This window comes from Daldinia caldariorum (assembly GCF_022478825.1).
Source record: "Daldinia caldariorum strain CBS 122874 unplaced genomic scaffold F4812scaffold_6, whole genome shotgun sequence".
NCBI classification, from domain to species: Eukaryota; Fungi; Ascomycota; class Sordariomycetes; order Xylariales; family Hypoxylaceae; genus Daldinia; species Daldinia caldariorum.
The window spans coordinates 460,748-474,484 of record NW_025953042.1 but is presented as its reverse complement, the minus strand read 5'-3'; the positions used below and the strand labels follow the sequence as shown (position 1 = coordinate 474,484).

At 46.5% G+C, this 13,737-nt stretch overlaps 2 protein-coding genes across 2 annotated transcripts; both read left to right on the top strand.

Annotated features, from left to right (window-relative positions):
• The first annotated feature begins 1,434 nt into the window (after positions 1-1,434).
• On the top strand, positions 1,435-3,484 carry F4812DRAFT_342398 (uncharacterized protein). Its single transcript, XM_047931643.1, has one exon. The coding sequence runs from the start codon at positions 1,949-1,951 to the stop codon at positions 3,233-3,235; it is 1,287 nt and encodes a 428-aa protein (XP_047791042.1). The 5' UTR covers positions 1,435-1,948; the 3' UTR covers positions 3,236-3,484.
• Positions 3,485-4,232: 748 nt separating this feature from the next.
• F4812DRAFT_424375 (uncharacterized protein) lies at positions 4,233-4,959 on the top strand (the record flags this gene model as incomplete). The annotated part of the gene is made up of 1 exon (XM_047933831.1): positions 4,233-4,959. A coding segment is annotated over one exon (288 nt), but the record flags the coding sequence as incomplete, so codon positions are not given.
• Positions 4,960-13,737: the final 8,778 nt, after the last annotated feature.

Below are 13,737 nucleotides of genomic sequence, written 5' to 3'. Positions count from 1 at the left end.
GTACTATGCCGCTACCCAGGCCATCCAGGTGGATGACTTACATTGAGGCTAGTAAGATGAGAATTGAATAGTACGAACTTGGTACGATGGGCTCCTGATCCATCCAGATGGGATTCGCTCGCGGCATATGCGCTTATTAAGTAATTCAAATAATGCACACCGGTCACCTTTCTTCTCTTCCACCAGTCTCCAAAGCCTCTTTAGTAGCGGTTAGGAATGAGGGTATTGAAAAGAAGAAAAGTGCAATACAAGATACTATACATCATAACAACTAATAGTAATAGAGGCCAGATTTGGAACAATATGGCGTTGAAGGTAAGTACTTACTAAGAGGTGGTTTAGAAGAAGATGGAACTGAGGGAAGGAAGACCATGTGTTGTTTTGTTACCTCTTGTCTAAGCACACGCCCTTGTTACTGACACACACAATACACAATTCTAAGCTTCCTTTTTTATTTTTTATTTTTTATTATTATCTTATCCCCTTTAGCACCCTTAAGAGCTGGGGGGTTTCAAGTGACGGAACTGGTAACCACATGCCCACACGTATACAACACATGCTATCCTCTGACCTCGACATGCGGATTAAATCTCACACACCACATCTATCTTTGCGTACACACCGTCCTATAAAATATGCATACACTGCATAGACGACTTTGACGACATACTTATTAGACGAGAGGTAAGAAGGAAACTGGCGAGAGAAGATAGCCTAAGATTAGAATATGGTCCAGACCATCCATCTAGGTACTACATAACAGGTATGTAGGTACAGTTGGTAAGGTACTTAAGTTAAAAAAAAATTAATAAGTTTTAATACCGATACCGATACAATTACCTAGTATTTTTTTAATGTAGACCAGCTAGGGAGGTTGCACATTGAATGATGGCTTGGACTTATCCCCTACCCCCTTGTGCAAATCTTTCCAGTAGGTTCAGCGGCCTCCACGTTTCTTCTCCCCCCCTACCCCAATTACACCTCAAATAACGTTATGTATGTGTGTGTACGTACAATACCTTATGCGGGCCTTATAAGGTACGTACCATTCTAACTATCGTGCGCAACTATGGCGAAGTAACGTGCGATGTACTCCAGGGGGGACCCCTCTTCAGGACTGCCAGGACCGCCCACTGCCCAACCGACTAACCAACAGGTAGCCTGAAAACTGACCAATCACATAACACAGTCGCGCCTCCTTCAGAATGGAGCATCAGGGTTCCAGCTCCCCCAGGCCATATTCGTCTGTCTACTGGCTCCCCCCACACTAAGGGAGATTCTGTAAGGCAGGGCCCCAGAGGGGTGAAATTGGGTGAAATGGGCAAAAATGTTACAAGTTCCTAGGTACCCTACAATTCCAACAATTACACTGTACAGTACAATATTTAGACCCTACTGTTCTTTGCTACTCGCAATTTTTTATTTACTCGACTCGCCCACTTGCCCACTCCCCATCCACCGCCCCCAGAGCTAGCACGTTTTGGCACCTTGCAGCTTTTCCGACCCGCCCGCTCTCATAAGTTCATTTAAGATCATACCAGTGCCCCCCATCCCCCCCAAAACGGTCTTTCTTTTGAAATTCTACCGCACCAGTACCACCACCCGGCTTTTCTTCGACTCAAAGGCCGTTATCAGTCTTGTTGTTGTTGTACGTCCTCGATATCACAACCAAAAAAAAAGACAACAACTACAACTACAAATACAAATACAACTCACACCAACCACCGCTACTACTACCACTACTAACTAGCACTCTGCACGAATTAACAAATTTCCAAAGGCGTGAAAAGGAAAATTTTGGAAAAAAAAACAAAGGGAATACTTAATTTATTCGGAATTTCGTGACAAGCTGGCTATCACGATATCCGGCTTGTCAGTATATTCGCCGTACTTCCTCGACAAACTGTTATAGCAAGGAAGAGGCGGTGCCCACTTGGCTGGCGATCACATGCAACGCCCACAGTCAGCGGTGGATTTTTCCAACCTGCTGAATCCCGAATCTACCACCACAACCAACGACAGTAAATCGACTGTCGGACAGAAAGTGAATTCGGACGGAGACGTGGATATGGCTACCGTTACTGTCATCCGCCCGAACGGCCCTCTCCCCGGCGGTCAACCCGCTGAAAACACCAACGAATTGCCACGACCGTATAAGTGCCCCTTATGTGACAAGGCCTTCCACCGATTAGAGCACCAGACTAGGCATATAAGGACGCACACGGGTGAGAAGCCGCATGCCTGCCAATACCCCGGCTGCAGCAAGAAATTCTCCCGCTCAGATGAACTTACTCGTCACTCGAGGATACATAACAATCCTAACTCGAGGCGAGGAAATAAGTCGGGGCAGGCTGCGCATCATGGGTTAGGTCACGCATTAACGCCGGACTCTATGATGCCTCCTCCCTCCAACCCACGCTCTATCAAATCAGCACCTAATTCAACGCTGGTTTCCCCCAATGTCTCGCCACCTCACTCTTATTCTGCATATACCATGCCGCACCCGGGCGCTCTTCATCACTCGCACCCAGCCTCTCTTCATCACTACGGCCGAAATATGAGTAGCAACGGTCCGCTTCACGTCCACAGCACGGACATAGGCATATTAGCTAATGCCACGAACCAGATTGAGCGTGAGCATATGGGTGTTCATCACCACTCGGCAAGATCTCACCCCTATTATTCTAATAGCCTCCACAGCTCGCGTGGTCATCTCCCTTCTCTCTCTGCCTACCATATGTCGAGGTCTCAGTCGCACGACGACCATGACGACCACTACCACGCTCTTCGGCATGCTAAGCGGTCGAGACCAAACTCACCCAACTCTACCGCACCCTCATCTCCAACTTTCTCCCATGATTCTCTCTCCCCCACGCCGGATCATACACCACTAGCAACCCCAGCTCATTCGCCGCGCCTTCGGCCGTACGCTGGTATTGAGCTTCCAACTCTACGTAATCTGACCCTGGGACACACTCCGGCGTTGGCACCGATGGAGCCGCATCTCGAAGGCCCTTACACACCTACCTCGCAACCAACTACCAATAGTCATCGGCCCAGTGGTTTGTCCCTGACGGATATTATTAGCCGACCCGACAGCAGTAGAAAGCTTCCTGTTCCCCAGGTGCCAAAAGTCGCAGTGCACGATCTTCTATCTAACGATGGGTATAATACCAGCGGCCGCAGTTCAGCAAGCGGTAGTTTAGCCGGCGGCGATCTCATGGATCGAATGTAGGCCTGTCAATTCAAAATATTGTTACTATCATTGCGGCATGAATCACGACTTTAATTATAGAGGTTAACATAGACAAGAGGTGGCGTTCTCATGGCGACAAATTTTGATTTCGAAAGTAGCAATTGCTACTTCGCTTGTTTTAATTGCACTACCTTCGCGGTAGTAATCCAAGCAGTTTCACAACGGACGGACGGCGGATTCACAATTGGGGTTACCGTGTTTTCTGGTGGATTCACGAGCTTATAGAATTGAGACCCTCATCGGCGGTTAGATCTCGTGTTATAGGTTGAATTTGGAATGAGGTTTCTCTACTCCTAGGTTTCCCTTCGAGCAGAATTGCCGGAAAAAGGAGCTGCAAGGACCAACCATGTCTCTTTTTCCTTTACGTCTCTCATATTTCCTCTCAGTTTTTCAGCGTTGGCATATCCGGGTTGATTTTTCGTTCCTCATAGACGATGGACTAGGCGAGCACAGCGAGTAGCGTGTTTGGAGCATTTATGGAGCTTAGCTGGATCGGCAGTCAAAAAATTATTGAGCGAGCTAATCTACCTCCTCTCTTCTCAACTACGAGCGTTCAAGGGGTTCAAAGGGGCTATTTGCTGAGTGCGCGCGTTTCAACTCAATCTCGGGCCAATATCTTGGTACAGGCTTGGCGGTCATCCAGTCACAAAAGACAGGCGGCAGGTTCTCACAGTATACTGGTAGTTGATAATGGTAAATGGCATAAAGCACAGTCAAATAAGATATGGTCAAGACCTCCGAACACCCAAGAAACATTTATTCCCACACCACTTTAATTGACTTTTGTAAACCTATGATACGCTTGATCATCGTGACAAATCACCAAGTTGTCGGGTTCAGAAATTACGCCGTACTAGTAGTATAAACCCGTGTGGCCCAAGCCCCAGGTCAAGGAGCCAAATGAGAAGCGGGTATTGACATACATTGGCCGTCATGTATTGTACAAGATCGAAAAGACTCTAAAGACAGCGGCCGGTTTTTTTTTTTTTTTTTTTTTTTTTTTTTTTCCTCCAGGCTCTCTCCTCCACTAATGCAACCCAACGCAAGTAATGCTATTTTTCTAATGTCCTTTGTTGCACAAATAAGAGTCACCTATAATTATCGAGAAGATCCCGCCAGCCTACCGTCACCGTCACCCGTATCGCGGATTACTACGCGCAGCAGCAGAGCCCTCCTCCCCTGTAATCAACTTGTTGGAACACCCCGCATACCGGGTGCGAATAAGGGGGGCGGCGGCCATGCTTTAAAGACATGGGGAAATTAAGGGAGTGAAAGAGAAAGAGTGTGTGTAGTGTGTGAGTGTGATAGCCTAGGGGAAAGCCTCGGCTGGGCGCGGGCTACTACGTATATTTTTGCCAAGGTTGTTTCTCCAGATCACCCTCTGAAATACTCAAATGTACGGCTTAGTACAGCAATAAGACGGCAAGGCGGATATACCCTAGCTTCACAATACCGTGGACGTACTGTAAAGAAGAAAATTTCTTTACCTTAGGTTAGGTACGTATGAGTATGCTTCATAGATACCTAGTGTATTGTAGTAATATTTTCGACACCTAATGAAAAGGGTATCTGCATACAATGACTGACACACACCGGAGAGGTAAGAAAAAAAGAAAAAAAAAACAAAAAAAACAAAAAACAACACAGACGATACGCAAAATTATTCACTTTTCTTCTGGCTTGATTACTTGCGTTATTATTAATATATCCATCCTCACCGCCGAATAAACAGACACACAACGAAGAAGCTATTACAATTAGTTCAACTGTTCAACGTACGACTGGAGGACAAGAAGTGGCCCCCACCAAAGTAGAATCTTGACGGTCTTTAACATGCATTTTTCTCTCGTAACAATTAGATGCAGGATACAGATGAGGCTAGAGAGAAGTTTTTTCTTTTTCTTTCACATTGTCCCAAGTGGACACCGGGAATGACAAGCATGAGGCACAAGCGGCAGTGCGTCACCGTCAGCCCTGCGGACAAGTGGAAGGGCAAAGAAGGAAAAGAAAAGAAAGAAACAAAGAAGACCTAACCAATATTATTATTACTATCGTATTAGTGCTATTATTACCGGACGTCCCCGAAAAGTTGTGGTCCAATCCCTGGGGTTGCGCTGAAGAAGCGGTGGGAGAAGACATCATCTCTCCTACTTAGTATGCAACCTGCCACACGGTAGATGCGTTTAGCTCCAATGAACAACAATAGGTAACAACAATCGCAACCGCATACCTTATAAAGTAAGCAGATAAATTTTTATTAGCGTTAGGTGGCCTCTTTGTCCGAGAGTCACCTTCCTATTGACCGGTTTCTTTAAATACCATGTAATGTAGGTACCTAACTTAGCTAAGGCAGCGAATTGTCGTGTGTAAGCGCGCGAGAATTGCTCAGCCTCGAATCCTAAACAAGGCGACCTGTGTTCGAAAATACTTCTTTTTTTCTACTAGTTATGTACCTAGCTTACTGCCGCTGACGTGGTAGATACTTTCCATTGTAGGTTAAGTTAAGAGAGAGATACCTAATTCGTCTTACATGCTACACGATCAGTTCCAACTTCCAAGGTTGCCCAGCTGGTTACGGCTGAATGGAAAGTTTGGGGTGCTTGTTCCTGATAATTGCGGGTTAAATAATGAGTTTACATAGATAGAAGGGGGTTAAACTATGACGTGAGGATATATTTTCACATGTTTTTGTTTTTTTAAACCTCTTATGCTTTTGTATTTCTTACCTAATGTGCTACAGTACGAGGTACATCATAATAATTGTACCTAAGGTTTAGGTATTTTGTTGGGTGATGTCTCCGGTTCCTAAAATTCCCGAATATCGGTTTGTCTGATTAAAACTCCCTTAACCCCAGACTTTTTTTCTCTTCTATTACGCGTTCAATAACTCTAAGTCTTGCGGGGCTCCAGATTTATCATTAATAATAGACTACACTAGAGGTAGGCAAAGTTTAAGACTAACCTACCTTACGTGCCTAACCTTAGGTAAACTTAGAACCATCCCTATCCCCATGGGCTAAGGTTATTTTCTACCCTTACATACCTCACCTCATACATTAGGTACATGCATACGGTAAAGGTAGGTAGGTCCAGGTAGGTATCTCTAAGTAAAGTTACTAATACTTATACTTATATATAAAAGCCCAGATTATGTACGTACGGATTTTCTCTACCATTGGTTCGCCTATGCGAGACTTCCGAAGTCCAATAGAATTCATCTTCTATCCCGGATGTTCAAAGGAGGTAATACGGCGGAGTATAGATGATTGGACCCCGCGCGCTTCTAGGTATTTTTATGGCAAGCCTTAGGGGGGCCAAACCTCGCTATAAGGAGTCATTTCTATGTTCTATTTCGTCTTGTGTTTGCCTTCCTAATATTTAGGTATATTAGGTACCTATACACCTCACTGTTAGGGCAATAAATGCAAGATATGAGACCTTACCTTGGCCCCGACGAGGACAATCTTCATGCAGGGACGGGCGATTACAGGAGACGAGTTTCGATACGTGCGAAGGATGGAACCTCAGCTGCAGGCTTCATATTACACAAACACTGGTACCTATCCTCGAGCGGTCCGTGAGCAGGTTTCTACAACTAGGCGGAAGCCGATCAGCTGATTCACATACAACCGTGTTGCCTGATGATGGTAAGAGTGAATGTTGCCTGTGAATATGAGGCCGTGAACAACTCGGTCGGCACCGAGAGGGGTTAAAGGAAACAAAAAACCCCTCCCTTTCCAAAGAAGACTACGGGGTAAACGAAATTGAAAAATAAAAATAAAAAAATCAACGGGTAATGCAGGGCAGCATGTGAAAAGGCGTAAAGCGCGAATCGGATCGAATATGATCGACCGGACGCATCCTCCGTCAACGGTTTCGAGGGGTCCAAGAGAACATAAAAAGGGAAAGGGGAAGGGGGAAAAAAGGTGACAAAAGAGTCGTCGAATAAACTATGCGTTTTCCAGGGGTTGCAATTGTAACAGTATCGCGAAAGCCTTGTGCTCGATATCTCCCACCTACACCGCAACTCCTACGAACATGGACGATATCACGATATGGTATGGTTAAGAAGACGATAGAAGAAAAATGGCTGAACGAATAAAATAATGTAAGTCGTGCTCTTGCGCAACGCAGTCCGGTGACTGAGCAAATCGAGAGATTACTGAGGTACTTCCTATTCCGGCTTTGGGGGCTGAGACCAAGGGCCCCACAAGGGGCCCCATACCTAGCATCACTTTTCCCAAGTGTGACATCTCCGCGATACTGTCCTGCCTATCTCCGCCTATGTGGAGAGGGACTGTGTGGGGTGCGGACAAGAGGATCCCTGCTCCTATCTCCGCCTTAAGGGTATGCACATTATCGAAGTTTATTATTATTACTCTGAAACCCTGGCTGGCCTTTTTATCTACGCCTTATGGGATGTTTGCTTGAAAATGCGGCCATTAGCGTTCCTGGCTTGGCGATATATATTTATTGGACAAGGTAACCCCGGCGGCGCCGGGTCCTTTCTTCGAAGTTCAGGCGTATGATAGAACGTGAGAAACCTCTAGTGCAGAGTCGCTCATGCGTTTCCATTGGGTGTCGGGCAACCCAGTCTAGCCCATGTGTTACTGCGCCCTCGATAGTGAAACTGTGAGCCCCAATAGCATAACCATACGTGCTTAGTCCAGCAGTGTATGTAGGTATGAAGGGAAGACGCGCGTGGGGTGGAGCAGATCCTTTTACATTGGCTGATCCAACCAAAATAGCAACTACGATATAGTTAGGATCCGGATCGCGATTTGAGGAACGCCCTTTTCTCACAAGTTCACTCACCCCTATCGTCGAATGAGAGGGGGGTCAAAAAGCAGGATGAGAGAAAGAGTAATTCGCCACACGTTGCGAATCGCGTACCCAAACAATCCAGAGCCCACCGACGTGGTAAGCTGTCAGATCTTGTTTATGTTCGTAAAACAAAACGGACTACCATATCGGGAATAAAATGAGATATGTACGTAAAAATACCTACCTCTCCTCTACCTTAGATACCTAGGCATGTATGGATATACGTGGTATGTAATGTTACAAAGTCGTCGAGATTCAGGACAGTGGAAGGCTTGAGTTACAAGATCATGTGTCTTGTCTGCTTGTTACACTCTCGAGATTCTTAGACTTTCTGTGTCTTATCCATCGGTGTTGATGACTCTAACCCATGTTCTCAAACAGCAGGTCCTGGACTCCGTATGGATGTATACATACCTAGTATCGTACGTCCCAAGACGTGAGGGTTTGCTCAGAGTCAGCCGGTCCACTCCATGGGGTTTTAATCCCTGTTTTCATGTACCCCAAAATAATCCCCACAGAAACCTTCTCTCACGTTCGTGTGTGGTGTGGTGATGTTATGGTTCAATATACGGGGAGAGATGCCGATAATTATCCTGGGCTGCCGGGTTGACACCCCATCGCGCTAAGAGTGAGGAGGGTTCTCGGTGTGCAAAGAGCCGACTTCTCTAAGATCAATACCACCTACTGTAACCGTAGTCGGACGGGGATTTACATAAGCGCGCATATGATCATCGTATATCATATCATATAGACGCCTTCGTCTATGATGGCGTGTGTAAGGTATCTATATACAAGTTCAAGATGCCTTCTTCAAGAGTTCACGAAGCTCCTCAGCAACCTATCCAACGTTAGGTACGCTTCTAAAGTGGCACAGGCATCCGTGCTCGAGAGACGCAAGTTTCATAACACGGAAAACGAGCAGCTTTCGCTTTTGCTTTCGTCTACCTAGGATACGGGTTTTTTGAGAGAGAAAGATATCATATCATATCTCATTCTAGCCCCTGGGCCGGCATTTTCGGGTGAACGCCCCGGATCTCCAGAACTTTGAAAGTTTGATAATCCTTTATAACCTTTACAGATTAGACAGCCCTCGTTCCGTTAATTGCCAGTAGTAGTAAGGCCCCGATCCCATTGGTTCTCCGCATTGTGGCGTCTGCAAGAACTTAGCAAGAGTTCGTTGGACCGAAAGTTGTTTTTTTCCTGCCGACTGGGGCGCCAGACCTGGTGGGAGCTTTGAACACAATGCGGCAGCAGCAAGCGGTAGGCCGCGTGCCGTCAGTGACTTGAGCTCTTTTTCTTTCTTATGTGTGAGATAGATTGGCGAGGGTGACGAGATCACAAGCGCGAGGGTCTGGACTAAACTACCAGTTACCCTCGCAGATCCTCCTCGATTAAGGAAATCTGGCGATTTCTTCCCCGCGACATCGTTGCTACTATTTCGAGCTTAGTGGTTTCGCTTGTCTACCCATCAATCCTGTACAATAGCGTCTTCTTGGGTAACAACCCGCGCCCCAGAGATATCGGCGTAGTGTAGGTAGTGGTGTCAAAAAAAAATTCTACCCTATCTTGAAATCTCGATACTACATAATAAGCCCTTGGGGGTTGAATCAGTGGGTTGAGATGGGGGTCGAAGATCTCGACTAGTCCATTAAAGAGCTGTGGGGGGATTATGCAACCTATCAGTCATTCAACGCCGTCTCGAGACATTAATTATTTGATTAAATGCGCATCTAAGAGATCTCGTTGCCTAGCACCTTTATGCAGTTGGTGCATATACGATATAGCCTCGGGGGAGGGCAGGACCAAGCCGTAGGTTAGGCACCTTAGTTAAGGGGGAAAAGCATAGGAACAGGTCCAAGCGGCGCCGAGGAAAATGGCCGCGCAATCTATGAAGTTCTTTCCAGGAACAGCATCGCCGCTATGATCCCTCAGGCACGGTGTATAGCCTGTGAGGGATTTCGCTTGGAACGAAAGAAGCGAGATTGCTCTAGTTGACACGGCGCATACCGTTCCCGTTCCCCTGGGAAGCTTAACGTGTCTATCGGAACAGAGTGACTTATGTAGACTTCGATTGGTCAAAAACCCGCCTCGTTCTGGTGCTTATTATTATACCTGTCGTCGTGAACGTCGTCGTCATCCTTACGAAATATTATAATTGGACCGGCTTGGAGAGAGGGATCACGTAAGATGAGGAAGTCTTATACCTAGACCCAGCGGCTATTCGTGATATCGGACTAGAAAAAAAAGCGACCCTTTACACTGTCGTGTGCAGTATCCGGCGCTAGATGAAACCTCCCGAAGCTAGATATCGCCGATGATCATGTCGCCAATCTCTTTCTTATCCACCAATTCCGCGGGTCAATAAGACTCTTGCTCTCAAGTACAATTCGACTAACTTAGGTAAATATGTCTAAAGTTGTGTTCCTACGTATAGATCGATCCAACTTGGCTGTCGTGTTAAGTATACCTGATCTGATATACGCTTATCGACGCCAAGTCCATCCCAATATATCCACCGCTGGCGGACGAAGGGCTAGGGCGAAGGTCCATTCCGGATCAAGAAGCCATGATAACTTCATGACATCAAAACACGTAATCCGCAAGCCCGTCATCAAAAGCCAACGCGCCGGTGTGAAGCAAAATATTCGCCCGGTAATCAAGGAGCGATGCAGGTAAAATCGGTTCGGAACAGGTACATAATACAATCTCTTGGGCTTCGTGGCTTGGCTGCATGGCTTGGGAATCTGGATCGGCGCGAACCATCTAATCGTGCTTCTTCCAATTCAGCTTCCATTCCTATCCTGTCCCGTCCCTTGCCTTTCGGATAGACGTACCGGTGCCGGGGTTTGCAAGAGGAGGGATGGGGAAAGAGGCTCGCTGCCCCTTACTTTGTAGACCTTGATGAGGGCGAACCTATTCCAAATGGAAAGAATTAAGCGAACCAAATCTGTTTGGCCTCACAATATCAGAGGCAAGCTGAAAAAGACCCAATCCGTCGGCTTGCATCCGGTCAATGGAAACCCCGAGGTATTGTCTGATCTGACTCCCCCCCCTACTTTGCCTCCTTACATCTGCCATCCCACCCCATCTCTGCTGCACCCACGGCGCCGGACGACACGGTACGCCGACGTGAGCGGGTCAACGTTAAGGACAGGTAGTGGGCGGCTACGGGCGTTACGGGGTGTATGTATGTATGTATGTAGGTAATTGTGCAGTTAATCCCTCCCCCCAATGGTAAATACATATCTTGCTCACACACGACGACGAGCCGCAATCTATTCCCGCACGTTGGGCCCGAGACGGGGAACCTACCACGAGTCTGATCTCCGCAACGGCTGTTTCGGACTTTTAAGCAAAAACCTGAGGGGAAGCCTGTCGACGTGGTATTTGTACCTCCTTCTCCTCACCCTGTATTCCGGGTGCACTTTATCGCCTGTTGCCACCGGATGTTCGTCTACACACCTACCTATATAACGTATTACTTTTTTTATTTTATGTATCTACTCTTTTCCCTCTTTCGAATGCCCTCTGCCGTGTAACGTTCACACAACACCATAACTTTGTCTGCTGTACATCCGTGTATTGTTACTACTACTACTCTTCGCTTCGATCAGGGGGGAAACGCGAGGACTGGGATGTCTCTCGCTTGGGACAATAGAGCAGCAGCAGCAGCAGACGTACCGGACCTAAAGAGCATTCATCATACGCGCTTTCTTGCATGGTTGCCTCGATGACATAGGTATACGGTATTGTTTCTCTCATAAGGTCAATTAAAAAAAAAATTCATTGAAACCGGCGAGGGAGGTTCGATTCTGAAGATAGATACCTGATTGCTTGGGTGGCGACTCCAGAACGAGATTATTTCGTCTCGGCAGCCGGGAATTCAGAGTTGTACAGCATGCGCACGGCCTATGCGAATTGCATAATCAACTCGGCTCGTACCGAAAAGGAAAAGAAAATGTGACGCCATTGGGACGCCAATGCCGCGTTGGAGTCGAGACCCCTTTTTTGCCTGGCAGACCGAGTCTGGCTGTCGCAGCGAGAACAGGCTTTTCCCCCTCTTCTTCGGTACAGTCAGCCGAAGAAATGCTTTGCTTCCTTAGCTACCTATCTAGAGGTATAGATTGCAGGAATGCCGTGCTACAGACTGGAACGCCGGTCCGGTTCAGAGGCTCGAACGGCATCGCCGAGGTTTTCCCTTCCCGTAACGTCAAATGTTTCCGGTTCAACTTGAATTTTTTCTAGAACCAGACCTGCTCCTTCTACAGCGTGTCGAATACTTCCTCGCGGGTGGCGACGGCTGCAGACATCCTATCGGTCCTTGGTGGTTTCAATGTACCCTATCCAGTCATCTGGGGAACGTCCGCCAAGGTATCATCTTCACGAACGAGGTTACTCGCAATCATACATACATACATAACCCAGTCCCAGCAAGATGTAGGGGCTTTTTGGAGTGCAGACATGAGAACAGACACTACCTAACTAATAAGCTTCAGGATACCTAAGCGAGAAAAGGCATGCAAGAACATGAGTCCCCGGTGAGCGTTGGAATAACGCAAGCCGAGGCGGGACATCGGGCCCGGAGATAGTCGACTTGGTTCGAAGAAATCTACGATAGTTGCAAGATGTTGTTATGACCCTTCTACCGTGCGAACAGTGAATTTTACTAAGTAGTCGATACAAGTTCAAGATTATGGCGACGACAAGATATCTCAGCACAAGGGGCTATGGATGCTCTCGTCGAATTTCAGGATTAGAGGAAGGAGGGGGTCAATCGATGGGCCGGAGTATTGTTAGTTACACCGATAGGTAGTGAAAGGGGCCGGTTAATCACTTCACTTGAAGACTGTCTCGGACAAACAGACAGATTTCTCTATTGGCGGTTTCCAGGGCAGGGCTTCCCCCTTATCCGCTGAACCTACCTACCTACCTGGTACCTAAGGTATGGATCCATATCATCTTGATGCATGAGCCGCAGGTTACAAAAGACCTTAAGCAATAGGTAAGCGTACAATGTCAAGTAAACTTGAGAAATAACATAGAGTACGAGGTAGCCAAATAGCTTCGTTATTCGACAAGGAACTCTACCTAAACTAAGATGGCTCTGAGAATCAAGGCTATACATGTAGTTAACTCACTCGATTAGCTATCTGTACGAATACATTGTCAATAACTAATGTAGAATCAAACCAACAACATCAATACCATTTCATAGTTCCAGTGAAAGTAAGCCAAAAGACAGAAGAGCCCTGTAATCTAAACTTAGCCCGTAAGAGCGAAACTCATAACTTGAAAGTCCTTGTTATCCTGCTTTTACTTGATATCGAAGAATCAATGCTAGTTCTTTGAGCAATACCCACTAAGACTTCATTTCGTGCTAAGCGTTATGCCTTTGCATACCCATAACAGCTTACATGAACTCGCTACAATTAAGTTTATCGAGAGTTTCTTCATTGGTAGTTGAGCACCTAATCTAACCTAATGAGAATAAGCTCCTCGTCCCATGAACAACAAGGACAGATCTAAGAGTGAAGCATAAAGACTATGACTTGCCAATTCCTGAAGTAGACAACGCGAGAATTCACTTAAAAGCACAATCAAAAGGTTCAACTTAGAATGGAAGTATTGCTGAGATAGTCCTCATGAGCAATAACAGC